This window comes from Phymastichus coffea, unplaced genomic scaffold (assembly GCF_024137745.1).
Source record: "Phymastichus coffea isolate CEN01 unplaced genomic scaffold, Cenicafe_Pcof_1.1 PCOF00058, whole genome shotgun sequence".
Classification (NCBI taxonomy): Eukaryota; Metazoa; Arthropoda; class Insecta; order Hymenoptera; family Eulophidae; genus Phymastichus; species Phymastichus coffea.
Window position 1 is genome coordinate 193,931 of NW_026706869.1, and position 17,302 is coordinate 211,232.

Sequence of the window (17,302 nt, forward strand, 5' to 3'; positions counted from 1 at the left end):
TTTCAGCGGAGCGATTTGAAGGAAACTCTCTTGAAGAGAACAGTCACCTCGTGGTCGATTCCCTGAAATTCGGCGCTTCACGGTATGCGAAATCCTGAGCCGAAGCGTCTATCAAAAATTCTGCGAAAAGCATATCAGCGCGAGCAACCTTATTCCGACTAATTAGCCTGCGGAACGGTAGGGCCGATCGGCTCGCTAATGACTTTTCCGGTACGGCGAAATTGGCAGCGAGACGCGCACAGAGCGTCAGCGAAACCTCGGTGTTATTCACGCCGGGCGAGTACGTACAGTAGCGTGCGCCGCTCACTATGCGCCGCGCGCGGCCTCTAAATATATCTCTCACTAGATTTGTGTGTGTGTGTGTGTGTGTGTGTGTGTGTGTGTGCGCGCGCGAGCGAGCGAGAGAGCGACGGTTCGGCCGGCATGCATGCCAAGGTCACGCGGCTTTCATCGGCGCTGCGCCTGCCCGCAGGTTGCTTCGTCGAGGACGATTTGGAAACGCCTGCACAGTGGACGCCAGCTCTCACGGGCTTTGCAGGTGAAGGCGTTTCGTTCCCTTCCACCGTTCGCTTCCACGTCCGACTTTTCGCGGCGAAGCGCCAGCTAATGTCCGCGAGATTCGCGCTGGCAGCGGCGAAAAGACCTCGAACTCGAGGGCGCCCGTGAAAAGCTCGCGGGAAAGCGAGACTGCGCGCAAGAGCCAGCGATACGGCAGCAAAAGCAGCGAGGCGCACTTGCCGTCGGAACGCGCCACCGTGTACAGGTGCTAGTACCGCGGCGCGCGTACCGTCCCGCTCAAAAGTCGGCGCTCGCGGCGCTGTGATCTCTCTAATTGACTGGCTCGGAGTAAACAAAACAGCTGACTGCGGTGGCTCCGGCGTGAACGTGTAGGTGTGAGCACGTGGACCGGCGCTCTTGCCACTTCCGGATTGCCCCTGACCTGTTGCTCGTTCGCTCTCTCTCTCTCGCTCCCTCTCTTTCTCTCTCGTAAGCGACACTCGTCGTCGCGATACGCCGCCGCCGCAGAGAGCGAGAGAGAGAGAGAGCCGCTTGATACCGTTTACACGCCAGTTGCTAGTCTTTAGCCGGCCGGCGCACCGCGTGCACACGCCCAATCCGTCTCCCACTTGTCCTTCCAGCGCAGTGCCGCTCTCGTACCGACCGACGCGTACTTGTCTTGTTTTTTTTTTCGCTCGTCCCATTTGCTTGAATGTCGCGCGTCGAAATTCGTTCACAGTTTACGAGAAAAAACTAGGGCTTTCGAATGAAAACTTGGCAACGGGGAAAAAAGCTTACGTGTCTCATAAATCTTCGGTCTTTCGAGATAAAATTCACCTCGTTGTTTCACCTGACTTTGAATTAGCTCTCGAGTACCGCATGATTTTTTAATTGAATAGATACACTTACAGCAGTTGTGAAACGATATATGCGCCACTCGCCGCAGCTCCACCAGAAATTGAAGAAGTCAGCTGCAATGCGTGTCCACGAATCGATCGTCACTGGACTTGAGTGCTGCCGGCAACATGTACTCTTGAAAGCGAGCGTTGCACAACGAAAGACTCATCGACATTTGCCACTAAACCCACATTTGTTTTCCAGGTTACAGCACGAGGAGTGACGCGATTAGACAGGAAGATAAAAGAAAAAAAAAAAGAATGCCAAGAAAAACCTCAAGCTCGTCATCGCGCGGGAAGAATTCCCGAGGCCGCGCGCGGAGAAAGGTGGCGAGCGGTCGCGGCGTGGAATTCGCGAGGCGCGCGCGCAAAACTCAAACTCGCGCCGCACGCTCGGCCGAGCTTTTTCGAGCCGCTGAACTTTGAGGTTATAGCGCTTTGACGAGCCAGCGAAGCCGTTCTCTGTTACGCACGCCAGCGCGCGCTTTCCCAATCGCGGCTCTTATATATGCAGTCGCGACTTGCGGCGCTTGGTTCCGAGGCGCGACGGGTTGTCTTGCCTGCGGTTTATTTTCAAACCGAGCGCGGGAGCGTCTTCGCGCTGCCCGCCTTTAAAAATTGTCTCGGGACCGTTAATTAACGACTTGCCGAGGCGGATCTGTAAAAAATGGCTTCGATTGCGTCTCTCTTGGAAAAACTCTATAGATTTCCGGAAGGTTTTTCAAGGCTTCTCACAAGCTGCCGAGTTCTCGAAGAGGCAATTAACTCGACGTCATTTTCATCCAGTCGTTGCTGCATTAATGAGGAAATCATGAGAGTACCTTGCCACTTCGGCAATGATTGCAAAAGTAATTTCGCGTATTCGCAAGCTCAATTAACATCGCTGTTCGATAATGGAAGACGCAGTGTCAACATAGCCTCTACAACTAATATTGCTTCTAAAACTCGAATAAACAGCGGGCAAAGGGAGCGAGACGGGCTTCGAAAAAGTATAAGTCTCGCTAGTACGGCTTAGGGCGAGCTGGCGAGGTAGGTTCGCCGCTTGGGCTTCGGTCGCAGCGGGGTTGGATTTCGAGGGGCCGGGGATCCTTTGTAAGTGTGTACCGGGGGGCTCTGTCGGCAGTACTGCCGCCGCCGCCTCGATCCTATCTTCCCTCCTCGTCCCTCTGCTGTGTGCCGTGCGCAGTGTGTATGTATGTATATACACACACACGCACACACCGAACGCCAGCTGCCGCAGTAAAGCCAGCCTCGTCTCTCTCGCTGGCTCTCTCTACTCGCCTTCCGAGCGTATAACGGTGCGTCGTCCGTGCACGGCTGTTCCGCTCTCAACCGAACACTTTTTGGAGTCGCTCAGCTTTTTCGGGAACGCTTAGCAGGCTTTTTTCAGGAACGCTGAAGGAGATGTTTGACGGCACCCAAACTACGTTAAGCAATTTATGGTTCGTCGAGGGACTAATGTTTATATATATACATATATATGTTAATTTTTTCAAAGATTCTGTGATTTGATACAAAGATTTGTAGTATTTTCTTGTGGCCGGCGCTCGTGCATTTTAAGCGGTAAAGCGACGATGACGCTGAAAACTGCACCGCGATGGATTTCTTTGTTCTGCGAGCAAAGTGTCAAAAAAAGGCATAATTAAGAAGGCCTGGGCGGCGTGCAAACGCAGAGCTCGCATGCAGTTGGCATCTACGTAGCCGTACCGTAGCACGTGATGCCGAACAATACCGGCCTGTCGGCAAGCGTCGCACATTGATCGGTCGGACCCTGCACTACAGCAGCGGCAGCAGCACGACGTGGGCTGCCAGTGAGAGGCGGAAAGCCGGCTCCCCTTCGTTCTCTCCCTGCTCTCTGCAGGATGTTGTATTATGTGCCTGGCTGCCTGGCTGCCTTTCGAAAGTGCTGCTGCTCGACCAGCGCGAGAGAACTTTTTTGAAAACCCGCGCGCTCGCTCATTCTCGTTGATGGATGGGCCCTTTTTCAGGAGGCATTTGTCACTTTATCTGTTCATGTAATTCCACTCTCTCTCTCTCTCTCTCTTTCTCTTCTCGCCCAATCGTTCGACGAGCTAAAGCTTATTTTATCAGAACATTTTGGAGTTGATGGAACTCCATGTAATGGGCAAGGCATTTTAAAGTACTACAAGAGGTTTTATCCAGTGAATTGTTCGGTTCATTAAAAGCTATTTAATTGCTGACTGAATGAATTGCCGGAGTTCGATAATATGAGGAAGAGTATTAAAATTATCGACGTACTTTGGCATTCACAAATATTGGCGTTTTCACACCAGTTTTCTAACATTACATTATTTTATCCTGAAATACGAAATTTCGCAAGACATTCAAACTCAAACTATACAGCGAGCAAAAAGCTTAATGTCCCGCAATATCACACTTTGCGCTGCCTCGTGTGCTTTTTCAGAGAGAGAGAGAGAGAGAGAGAATAGGCGTGCACTTGCATAGTCATTTTTCAACCCCACGCTTTGCGTTCTCGCGCGGGCATTATGCACCGTGAAAAAAGCGCGCGTCCGAAAAAAAAATTTTCACGTACACCAATATATATATATTATATATATGCAATTATGCATACACGCGCGGTCGCAAAAATAACATTGAGCGTTTGTTGTAATTTTCTCGCACGAAGAATCAAATTAATTCATCGGACGTTCCTTTTTACTCGTGACGATAAAATGTTTAGCGTTGAAAAATTTTTTGTTTTTTTTTCTTTTATGCCTCCGCGCCGCTACTGGCCGCTCGCGGGCGCAGGAAAAATAGATACAGTTCATAAAAGCCGGCGTTTCCGTTCTGTTGGCGCTTTGTGAGGCAAAATCCATTGTTGCTCTCTTGATTCCCCCGGACTGCCGTAAAAACTCGAACGGCTCTCTTAATGAAGATATAAAAGTGCGCTTAGAACGAAACATTTGTTGTTTTGCAAACGGGCTTGTTGAATAAGCGCCGCGCGGCAACTAGAACGGCTTGTTTTTTTTTGTTTTTTTTTTCTCGCAGACTTGGTTTGCAAAAAAATGCGAAATCGCTTCAACACCGAACGGCGATAATTCCGACAGATTTCGCGGGAAGTAATCTCCGTTGTAAGTATCCAAGTCACTCTCGCAGCAACAGTTACACTTTCGAAAATTGTCCACTGATGAAGCAGTCCAAGCGCAGCAAAAGTTATGAAGCGTCAAGCTTGCAGCGACGAAGAACAAGTATGCGTAAAAAGTGGAGGTGCGCCTGAAAAGTGAACGAGGACTAAAAATACCGAAGTAGAAGAGCTGCACCATAATCTATGGGTTGGCCGTGGTAGGGGTGGGAAAAGCCCTCGTATTCTACCTACCTGGATTGCGGATCCACGCCCAGACAGATTGGGGCTAAGGATAGGCCCTGGTATAATTAGAGGTGCCCACGAGGAAAAGCGCGGAATCGTAATGGCCTGTTTATGCCCCCTTGCGTTATACGCGCAACACAGTGCCGTCGACCCCCTTGCTTATCTAGCATTCCGGGAAGGACGAAGCCAAGGACGATCCTTGCGCCCCCCACGATTAGGATCGAAGCATTATCGATTGATCAAGATCGCTACTCTCCCGCGCCGTTTCGCATGCCCGCCTAGTATATCCCGTTTGTTTACAGGGGCCTTTCTTTTGATATCGAGTATCATGAATTGAATTATCGCGAGGAATGCTGCTCTCCCGTGGCGAATGTAGATTGAATCTAAAATGAATAATCTTTAAAGTTTTCTCTGATCACTACGCTGATAATTCGGGGATAAAACAAAGCGCCACTTTGTTCAAATCTCATAGGTTGCAATTACAGCGCTACCGTCTTTACGCGAGACTATCAATTCTCTTTGTTCCCATTGCTGTACGTGCGCAAAATTAGCTCAACAACTCCGAAAATTCTGATTGTCGTTGTTTTTGTAGCCTATAACAATGCAGCATTACGAGCTTTTTTTTGAAAAATGAAAAAAAAAAACAGGGAAAGAGAACTTTGAAAGTTATTATCTCTTCGCTTTGGCCGTAGCTCTCTTCGCGCCGTGTATACGATCAAGCCGCGCGGAAATTTACCGCGCCTCGGCACTTTCCATTCGATGGCGCGGCAGCGCAGTGTCTTGCTTACACCGAGCTTGAAAATAACGCCAGTCTAGCTTGCTTCTATACTCGGCGAAAGCATCTCAGAATTTATTTGGGAAAAAAATTTTCATTTAGTAGCCGTACAGCCCATTTGCAATCATTTCGGAGCGTCCAACGCAAACAACATTCAATCGCGCGCGAACGCAAAAAAAGAGCGCAATAAAGAGCAAAGATTCGTGCGATCGGTCGGAGCACGACGCGATAGAATACTAAAAACCAGCATTCGTGAAGAAAAAAACGCGTGCGCACGCGCACACACACGGTGACGAATTATCGCTGAGAGCGTTCGCACAGCTAAGCGAGCCGAAGTGTAGAATCGACGAGACGCGCACGAGGCATCGCACACATGCTGACGCTCATCACCCCTCCCGCGTTTTGGAGCTTTATCGGTGTCGGCGGGCCGCCGCGTGGTGCGTTCTATCAATTGGCAAAGGGGGCGATAAGCGTAGCGAGAGTAAGCGCATAACCTTAAAATTGACAACTACGGCGCCAGATCGCATTGAAGAATGCATGCCCTATGCCGTCCGTGAGAGAATAGCGAAACATCAAGCGAGCAAATGCGCGCGCAGTCCTACGTGTAGTTCGTATGCACACCTACGTACGTACAGCCGATGTATCTATGCACGCGTACACGTACGAGGAGGAGTCGTACATGCGCGCGGGCACGTAAACACGCAGCCCGCATTGGCGGAGAGATAGCGCGAGGCGAGCAAACAGTGTAAATGTGTTGGTGCACGTGCCATCGCACATACATGCGCTACAGTTAAGGTTATGTGTGCAACATAACCTATACGTGTGCTGGCTATGTGCGCGCCAGGCCAGGCCAGCACAGCATCGATCGGCACCGCTGCCATGCTACGGAAATAGAAGAGAGCGAGAGAGAGAGAGATAGAGAGAGAGAGAGAGAGAGATAGAGAGAGGGAGAAAGAGAGAGAAGGGAGCGGGAATGAGCACACCACAGCCAAGCTCCAAAGAGAATCGCTCGCTTGCTGTGCTGTCTCCTCTCAAGGCCTGCCGGCTCCCTCGGCCAGAACGTGTACTCATGCTGGCTGGCACAGCCTCCGCTCTCTCTCTCTCTTTCTCTCGTGGGTTATAAAAGAAGGGATCGCCGCCAGCCGGAATTCCAGCGTGTGAATGCGATTTCGGCACACGTACGTGTGCACGATATATAAAAGGCGCAATCGTATATGCTTACACGAAAGGCTGTCTGTCCGAGGAGAGGGGAGAGAAGCTGGGAGCGGCTTGGAGAGTGGGAGTAGCCCTAACCTCAAAACATCCCTCCCCACCATCGTGCTTGTGATGTTCCCCTTCACCCTGCACCGCGCCGACATAACCTATAAGCCTCTTTGGGTGGGGAGATTGAGGGGCAAGGGGAGGGGAAAACGCTAGCTGCGGCAGAGGAAAAAAAGGAGTATTATCGTCACTTGACGACGCGCATTACCGTCATAAAATATTCCCCAATATATTTCCAGGCTGTCGCAGCAGTGGAGCGGCTGGTCTGATAAACCGACCACGATCTCTGCAGCACTGGATCTCTGACGGGATCGAGCCGCAAGATAGCGTTGCGTGTTTGATGCTCTGAGAATCGCGCTCGCTCGCACAATTATTTGGTATAGCAATTTTTCTAGAATATTCCACGAGAATGCTCTAGAACGTGCTGGCAACACTATAGGGATAAGTAAAAGCCTCACTCCAAAGCGTCTACTTCAAAAAATTTAATACTATCCTGTGTTCCTTAAAAAGTCAATAAAAAAATTGGCCGACAAGTATAATTAATCCGAAAACCTCTTGAACATTTTGTATATCGGTACTGTTACCGTCACTTTTTGCAGTCCCGTGACGCCTTCGCTACATACATATACGTGTATATGTATATGTATATATATATATAGTTGTTGGCAGTGCCGGGTAAATCGACTTTCCGCTGCTGCTGGCACAGCACAGACCTCGGCGTTCCCGTTTTCGCTCGGCTTCTCCCTCTCTTGCTCGTTCGTTTGCTCGCTCGGGGAGCTTCGTCATCCTCGACTGCTGTGCGCGCGTTCTCGTGACTGTAGAGCCGAGCGAGCGCTTTATATGTATGTACGGTTAAATTTAGAAAAAGCGCTCGTTTTCTCTCGCAGCTGAAAACGAAAATTACTTTAGAACGTAAAATAACGATTAAGCAATTGTTCTTCCCTAAATAATGCATTTTGCCCTTTGATTATCTCTGTTGAAAGGAAAATCAAGCGAGATAGGAGATCTAGAGGACAAAGCAATATAAAAATAACGCTTGCTCAGCTCTTGACAAAGAACGCGAGGCGAAGAAAAAGTTGACGTTGCACGCCCATAACCTAGAAAAGCGAGCGTGCCGGCCAAGAGATCTCGTCGTCGGCTATGAAGCATGCATGTGCACGCGAGGAAAAAAGAGTGTAGCTCTCACTGGCTAGTTTGCGCGCACATGCGCGCGCTTAGAGTGACAGCTCAACGGTCGAAATTTCGTATACATATTGGCTCTGCGCCGAGAGTATAGAGCGAGCGAGCGAGCGTGCGAGAGAGAGACGGAGAACGGAACGCAGCGAGGCGAGAGTTGAAGGTGTTTCTCCACTTGTCTCGACCAAGCAGATACGACGTTAGAGAGCCTTTTTTATGCTCGCGCAAATAACTCCTGCATCGGTTTTGTCAATGTAAACAAGACCGGCGCCGCGTGCACCGGCGAAGGGATGCTCTCGCACGTTCGCTTCGCGCGTTTTCATTGTTTTTCCAGCGTATTTCGAATTTTTTCCTAAATTGTTATGTAACACTCTGTTTTTTTTTATCATACAATAATTTTATTGCAATCCTCTCCATTACTCTCCGCGATCGCCAGTGCTGAATTTTACAATATTCACCGACCATAGGCCGAATTCCAGGAATGTATTTTTGCGTTATCAATGATATAAGCGTGTACAATGTGATTTTCAACGTTAAAAAACGCATTTTAAAATACGCATCGTTCATCGTATCCTTTTTCACGTATTTTATCAATTTTTTGTTGATTTTCAATAGTGTTAATTGACTTAATTAACAATGCATCTGGAATATTTGGCATTGAGGCGAAAAATACTCTATGATATTGGAAATGCCCGGCTGAAGAGCGAAAATTTATGGATGGGCATCGATCAAAAATCGCAATCAGTCAAAGATACATTCGAAAATACGATCTTCATAGAAAATCTAGTAGTGTATGAGCAGCATTACTGTCATGTCGAGAGAGCCTCTCCGGCGGTGCTGCGGGAGGGGAAGCCGCAGGGGCGGTATGTTGAGTGGGGAGAACCTGGCGCAAGAGAGACTTACGTGGATTCTCGACTAAAGTGCGAGTGAGACGGAACGCTTGAAGTTGGTGGCGCCAACTAGTGGAGCAATCCCCACCCGCCGGCAAGCGGCGGCCGACAAACAGCAGTCTAGCAGTCAGTCCAGCTCCGTCCGTGCTGTGCGCGGCTACTCTTAACGCGACATACAATACACTTTAGCTATATATTCCATCAGTGCGTACACGAGAAGAACACAAAAAGTCAACGTTTGTTTTACAAAAGCTCTTCTGTTTTTTTTATTCCCACGTCGCAGTCAATTGGCAGACATTTCATCGCGAGTGTGGCAATTGATTGAAAGTAACAAAAACTATTTGAATAAAAAAAAAGGAATAGCGAACCCATACAAAACCGCGCGGGGAAAGAAAAAACTGAAAGTTTTTTCAAAAAATCGGGTCTGGCACGTAAGAAGGCCAGTTGCGAGTGAGCGACACCTGGCGGCGCAGCGTAGTTGTTGAGATAGAGAGTACAGTACAGCAAGCGAGTGCGAGACCGAGCCGTGGCGCAATGGCTTCCGTGAAAGACACGGCGACTTTCTTTGCCGAGGGCACGCACACGCAGTTCGAGCATGTACTCAAACTTTATCCACAGGCACTCAGAATCAAGGCTGAGAACCACAAGAGCAAGAAACCCGAGGAGCTGATCAAACTCGACAACTGGTGAGTCGAACTTAGTGTGGAGGGACGCGCCGCAGTAATGGCTGCGCTTCTGCTTCAAAGCGTCTCGTATTTGTACTTTTATTTTTCACTATTTTCATTCTGTTTCTTCAATGATTAATTAACGATTCGATATACTGTACGTTCGAATTTGGCGGGTAGCGTGATTTTAGAGCGGCCGCGTCTTTGGATGATCAGTACGAGATCGTCGCGCGCCAGCGCAAGCGGACAATGAACTCGAGCGTCCGTCGCTTTACATCTCTTTTCTTAAGCGCTGATTTCCATCTTTTTCGAGATCGATTATTATTCGAAACTGCAGCTACAAAAACGACTATTAATTTCTACGAAAAAATCCAATATATCGGAACTTTTCAAGCAGCCTTTCCACGTATTGTCGAACGGCGTGTAGTGGGGGCTTCCTGTACAGCGTGCCGCTTCGATCTGGTGAGAGAGAAGGAAAGAGACGCTGTCTCGCCAAGGCTTTTTCACCCTCGGTTTTCAACGCTTTCTTGAACTTTTCTTGAACTTTCCTTGACATCAAATTGCAGAATTTCACTGAGCAACGTCAAAACTAAATGTCAACAGCGAACAGACAAAATTTTAATCGATTGACGAGTGGTTTTCATTGTCTCTAGGGACGGGCTCGCACATAATGACTTGTGGCGGGACCAGTGTCATCGGTGTTTTAAGCTTATTCGTTATTTCTTATCGATTGTTGTGATTATGTTGTTTAACGCTGTTTTCTAAATTAACTCTTTGATATTATTTGAAAAGCGCGTGAACAATAGACATTTGAAGTGGCAGTTGAGTGGTGTCTCGATGAATTTGCTTGGTCGAGCGCTTCTTAGTACTCCACTTTTTGCCACGTGAGCGGAATACCTTTGTAGTTTTGACCCCGAAATTTAAAAAAATTATTTATTAAATGGCCACCAGGCATTTTTAGCAGATTACATGTGCTTTCCTCATTGTCATAGTTTCTCCAGAAATGTTTCATTCGTCGGCGTTATAGAAATCACGTTTACTGTAAAATGGATTATCTATTAAATTTAATTTCTTCATGTTAATCAGAGTTCAGTTTTCATGTAGATTTACATACTTCCTCGAACCTTTATTAAAGTATACAACCGATTTTACAGGATTATCAATGATGATTTTAATAATTTGAAGCGCAGTTTGTGGCGTTCGTAAATATCACCAATGACGCTTTTGAACCAAACTGTCGTTTGAAATTACTCTCAATTGATATCAGCGCGGTATCAAAACAATCCCACAAAGTTTCACGATGAAAATATGTCAAAGGGCATTTTTGAGCAATTGCGCTTAAAAATAATACTCGCCGGTTTTCCCGAGCATACAAAGTATTCCCTCGACGATGAACAGCCGATGAATGATATAGTCGGAAAAGAAACTGTCGTGATGCAGAGCGCGCGACTAAAAACGGAAAGTAAAATCGCCGGTTCACGCGTGTACAGTACGTACATTATAGCCGGCTTTCGCTTGCGCACATGTCAGCCTCGCAGATAGACAGACTCGGAATTCCCTTCCGCGTGTATGTGTGTGCAAGTGTGTGTCGGCGCGCGTCTTTCATCGCCGGCCGGTGCATATCGCTCCGTCTTACTCAGACGCTGTCTCTCTCTCTTTCTCTCGCGCGCTCTCTCTCTCTCTCTCTCGCTTGCCCCCCTTGTTGTTGTTTTCATTCCCTATTCCAGAGTGCGACTCTCTGTGTCTGTGTCAAGGTTGCTTAGATCGTTCCTTCTCTCTCTCTCGCGCGCGCTCTCTCCCCACTCTGTTTCGCTTCCGCGTTGCATTCACGTGTATAACCCGATCGATGCTTTTTGCAGGTATCAGAATGAGTTGCCCAAGAAGATCAAGGCGCGCGGCAAAGACGGACACCTCACTCACGAGGAACTCTGTCAAACGATGAAATGGAAGCAAATCGTAAGTTTCCTTGCTAACTTATTGCGTTTACGCTGTTTTTCTTTTCTTCTTTTTGCATTTTACTATTAATTGCCTCGTTTTTCTCCGGTAGAGAGGTAAATTCTATCCGCAGCTGTCATACCTCGTGAAGGTGAACACGCCGCGCGCTGTGATGGCCGAGACGAAAAAGGCCTTTAAGAAGCTACCGAATCTCGAGCAAGCGATCACTGCACTGTCCAACCTCAAAGGTGTTGGCACGACGATGGCGTCGGCCCTACTGGCCGCAGCATCACCCGAGCACGCGCCGTTCATGGCGGACGAGTGCCTCATGGCCATACCCGAGATAGAGGGCATCGACTACACCACCAAGGAGTATCTCAACTTTGTGCAGCACATTCAGAATACCGTTACGAGGCTCAACAAACAAAGTAGGTTTTATATTCGTTCATGTGACAGCGACAGGCTTACGCTGGCTGGGCATTAACGTTCGATGCTTTCGTTGCTTTGCAGACACAAACGGCACCACCTGGAGTCCACACCGAGTAGAGCTGGCCTTATGGACCCACTATATAGCGTCCGAGATGAAGCCAGACTTGCTAGATGGCATCCCAGATGCGAATGGCAGTGCCGCAGCAGCTACAGAAAATGGCAACTCGCATGTGACCAACGGTGAGCCATCCGACGACAGCAACCAGGACTTGGCTACAGCGTTGCCAACCGTTACCACAGTGCAGTCAAACGGCAAGTCGACAACGAATGTCAGTGAGCCAGCGGCAGCTCTCGATGAGAACAGCACGACCACGTCCTTCACTGAGGATTCGCTTGACAAACCAGCCACTCCGAGCAGCAACAATATGTCGGCCGCGGTGACGAAAAATGCAACCGCAGTGGCCGTCAACGAGGACACAAATGACTCGACGCCAACGAACGACGATGATAGCAGTACCGCGAGACCGACGGACGAGAGCGAAGCCGGCACTGAGGAAGACTCGTCGCAAGATTCGGTACAGGAGCCGCCCACGAAAAAAAGCAAGAAGTGACCGGAGCAAGTGATGTTGAGACAACAAGCCACCGACGCCGCAGCCGCGATGATGCTCTGAGCAGCAGAGGCATAAAAGGATGTACAACGGGCCACTGTTGACAGTGTCGCAGATTTATTCCCTGCTGCTGCTGCTGCTGCCAGCCAACAACCCTTACTTCTTTTTTTTCACGAGCCAACCAGTCGTCTCTGTGCGCATGCGAGTTTCAATATGCTGTTTATTTTTCCGATTTCGTCTTTTTCATTTTTTTATTCATCATTCACTTGCTCTTTTCTTTTTATTCGTTTTCTTCAACGAGTCTCTCGTTCATTTATAATTCTCATTGAAAGTACCCTCCCCCCTATCATCTCTCCCTTCTCCGATTATTTTTTTGTGTCCGCCGAATCGAAAGTTTCATGACAAACTTTAATATCGCGGGGCACTTGAGCGTGTAAACGAAAGAGAGTGAAAGAGTGTGTAGATGTATAAATGACGTATCATTCTTTAAAGAACGCGGTGACAAACAAAAGGCGGTGGCGCTTATTATAACGATTATATCAAAGTAATTAAATAATAATGATAATCTTAAACACTACCGAATCATTACCATAATTTATATACCTAAATGAGAGGGAGAGAGAGGGAGAGAGGGAGAGAGAGAGAGAGAGAGAGAGAGAGAGAGAGAGAGAGAGAGAGAGAGAGAGAGAGAGAGAGAGAGAGAGAGAGAGAGAGAGAGAGAGAGAGAGAGAGAGAGAGAGAGAGAAAGCGACACGGAGCGAGAAAAGTAAACAAGAAAAAAAGAAATTCAAAACACGTTGCACATACGAGTGTGTTGCAAAAACCAAATACCTTGTAAGTAAACATTTAGAAGCGAAAAACGTTCGAGTTCATGGATTATAAACTGTGAGAAGAGAAGGGGAAGGAGGGGAGAGAGAGAGAGAGAGAGAGAGAGAGAGAGGCAAAAACAGAGACGAGTTAATCTTGTAGATCCATCTCAAGTAAGAGTGAAAGCTGCGACGGGGTTCTTCTGTACAGGGATTCAATTAGTATTTTTGCAGAATGATTGTGACAGAAAGAAAAAAGCGAATGCGTGTGCTACGTTAGGTATGAGTGCGATTCGCGCCGTGCGAGCGTTCATTCAAATTTTATAAATATGCATATTAAATATGATATATATATTTGTAATTTAACAACACATCTTCAGTTGCAAATCCTCACACGCCAAGATCATTGTTAAAACAAAACTGTACGACTGGTATACCCGACGAGAGAGGGAGAGTGAGAATGAGACACTGTTATATTTTGTTTTCAAAGTGATGTAATTTTCCGACTTAAAAGCAAAGAAAAAACATAGAAAAACGACATTCCAAGTCTCTTAACCTCCTCTCTTGCTTATGTTTTTGCGCTCCCACGCAGTTTGCAACGACAACGTAATGCGCTTAGATTCGTAAGTGACACAACGTTTTAATTTTTTTTTTCACGACCCGTGTCCATCGCCAAGGAACTCTATATATACTTTGCCACCGATGATGCTTCGACGATTCAAGTTTAATAAATAAAAATGTATGAACAAAACAAAAACAACTAAGATGCCACGATTTTTCTTTTCGTTTACCTCCTATATCGTCGTACAAAAAAGTGCTCCTATTTTTCTTGCTTTTTAAAAAATTTTTTTGTTTTTCATTTCTTTACAGTCGAAGATACAGTGAAAAATTAAAAAAAAACACCAACTCCATTTGGAGAACTGCCATAACACGCACCACGGAGTCGGAAAATTTTTCGACGCATCATTTCACATCCCGTAGGCATATAAAGTAAATTTTTTTCTTTTTTTTGCATAAAGAAATGTGTTGAGATAAAGAAGAAAAAACTGTACGTACCTAGAGAAGCTAACAGGATATAAGAAATATATGATAAAAAACAAAAAAAAATGCAAAAAAAACAAACATTTGTATACACGTAAAAAGTAGCGCTGGATATTATAAATTTAGGTATTTCACTTATGGCCTTACAGAGATTAAATATACGCGAATGAAGAGAGAGAGAGAGAGAGAGAGAGAGAGAGAGAGAGAGAGAGAGAGAGAGGGAGAGAGAGAGTGAGATAGGCTATCACTTAAGTAACGTCGATGACGAAGAGATGAATTGTAGATCGTAGCTGCGATTAAAATACCGTGTAATTTGTAAGTGATTCAGACGATGAGTGCGGCTTCGCTGGATGACGATGATGACGATGATTATTGTGAAAATGCATGAAAAAAAAAATATTATTATAAGACTTCGAAGGCGCGTTCACGCCGGATACATGATTGTAATTAAGAGTGAACTTTACTTGTAGTGAACAATTATTTAAAAATAAATAAGGAGTAATACGAAACGGCAGCTGTCTATTCATTTTCGAATCCCTCCGAGTCGGCGTTCGCACTCTTTTACGCTCGCTGCAAATCGGATTCCTGACAAACGGACGACACTCGAAGAGCGTTGGGTAAGTGCGGTCTGAAGGCAAAATAAAACTGTAGGAGAGCAAAAAAAAGCATCGAGAGAGAGAGAGAGACATCTACTGGAAAGTCAACGACCTCGGTAGGTCGTTAAATACCCTTACACAGAAAGAGGGGAAGAGAGGAAAAGGGGGGCGGACACCGTGACCCAGTAACATTCAAAGCGGTGCGAGAGCGAGTGAGAGAGAGACGACCTTCGGAAACGCGATGTAAAGCCAAACACGTGTAGAGTCGCGCGTCGATCGAGGGGAGGCTTCTCTCTCTCTCTCCTCTTTGCTTTCGCGTGTGGGCGAAGTTAGTGGTGCACGTATGTGTTGGTGCGTCGCGGGATGAATGAACTACTTGCATATCGCGTATACGTGATGAGTCGTCGAGGGATGCCTCTGTCGAACGACGTGGCCCAATGTAGATATCTGAATTATCGAAAGAGTTACAGCTAAAGCCGACGATCACTTGCCCTCTAGGAATCACTTTCGTCGTCAATTAGGTGCGAGGGCATGCCCGACACTTTATGTCTTTTCATCAATGCTCGACTCCCGCATTACGAAGATCAATGGACCGGTCGAGCCAAATCGAAGCATTGCACTCTTCTTGCATCCTTGCGCTTGCGTTTTAAATAAAAAGTCCAGAAGATCCTGTTCACGAGTACATGCGATGCACGTGAAACTTGACTCAAAACGCCCATCGTCATCAAGCGAATAAAAGCTGTCAACGTGTTTTTTAGAAACGTTCATCTTCGATCAATGCTTTATTTTAATTTTTGCAGTCGAGCTACAGACTCGTAATGCTGCAATATAACAGGCTCGTTATTTGGACAAATTCGCCGGGTGCCGTCTCTGAAAAAAGCATCCGCCATCTGGGAAAAGAACCGGGTGGGCGGCGCGCTGGGCTCAGCTCGCGGCAATCAGTGAGAGAGGCTTCGCCCGCTGACGTGCGGCGCACATATGCGCGCAGCTGTGCCATCAGCTCCCCTGTGTGCCGCTGCCGTATGGGCTCCCCTATATACGCGACATGTCGCCCGGAACGCCCCGCGATCGCCTCGGCTCTTGGATTTCTCGTCGGGGCTGCACGTTGCTGCCGCTTCTTCCTCTCGTTTGCTCCCACTGTCGACGCACTCATTTTTCGAGCTCTCGCTGTGGAGCAGTGCTTGCAGCAGAAGGTACGAGCGTCGTGCTCGAGGATCGCATAGGATGCGAACGGGTGGCGGGGGGAGGGGGGCGGCTTGGCTTTGCGAGCGAAAGACTCATCGGAGTATTAATTAAACGGCACGACCCGTCGGTCAACGTCTAATTTTTCGGTGAGCGGAAGAGCTAACCTGCAACGAAGATCGAGCGAAAGAGGAAACGGGCGGCGACGTAGCTGTTCTCGCGGGCTCGGGCTTCCAGCAAGAGAGCCTCGCTCGCGCGTGCCGGCCGGATCAATACTCGGTCCGCGTGCGCCCCTACCATCGGCTGCCAGCGCGTGCCCCTCTTCCACCCGCGTGCACTGGGCCTTGAGCCCAACGACGTCCCATCAAGCGGAAATTACAGACACGCGATCGAGCGGTTTCGGAGCCGCTGCCTTCACCTACGGCGACGACGACGACGACGGCGGTGGCAGCGGCGGCAGTCGCGCCTCGAGGCGAGCTCACTCGGCGTGGCACGCCACATTAGAAGCGCAGGATCGATAAGCGCTCGACTCACCGCCCCCTCGTGCATTATCAATAGGGGAGCGACGCGCTTTGATCTCTCGCTTGCTTTTTTCTTCTTTTTTCTGCTCGCTCTCTCTCTCTTTCTACTCGTCCTCACCCCGCGCCTCGCGACCGCCCTCCGATTTGCAGCGCGCGCTGGAAAACGGACTCGCGATCCAATTACGAGCGGCGTGCGCGCCCGCTGAATAATCACCGAGAGGTCGAGCGTTAATTATGCACAGCGGCGACTGAAAATTTCACGCGTCGGGAAGCGCGGCGCGAGGGGCGTGCGTTTATCTCGTCCGCGTGCGCACCGGCAGTGGCGGACCGCTCCCGGTCATCGGGCGCGCGGACGACTTTATGCAAATCGCGCTGGCAAGAACGATTATGCCGAAATTATACGGCGTTGCTTTTTTTGGTTTTTCTTTTGGGCAATAGCGACTCGCCGCTGTAGAGTTGTTATTCAAGCCCCGTTGGATTAAAACATTGTTTCGAGTCTCTCGTATAACACGACGATTCTTTTCGGTGAAATCTTTATTTCTACAAATCACTCAAGTTCAAACGTCAATGCATCCGCATTTATAATGCAGCGATCTCTGTTTAAACTCATCTATATTTTTAGACTCAACGACACGACAGTTTTGCATTGAAGCATGCTATTGTGGCTCAAGAATCCACAACAAGTTCAACGTTTTC

At 48.0% G+C, this 17,302-nt stretch overlaps 1 protein-coding gene across 1 annotated transcript; it reads left to right on the forward strand.

Moving 5' to 3' along the window:
* The first annotated feature begins 8,959 nt into the window (after positions 1–8,959).
* Positions 8,960–13,205, forward strand: LOC131666291 (uncharacterized). The gene is made up of 4 exons (XM_058938819.1): positions 8,960–9,509; positions 11,348–11,444; positions 11,536–11,851; positions 11,934–13,205. Exons 1-4 carry the CDS (start codon positions 9,358–9,360, stop codon positions 12,461–12,463), a joined length of 1,095 nt encoding a protein of 364 aa, XP_058794802.1. The 5' UTR covers positions 8,960–9,357; the 3' UTR covers positions 12,464–13,205.
* The last annotated feature ends 4,097 nt before the right edge of the window (positions 13,206–17,302 follow it).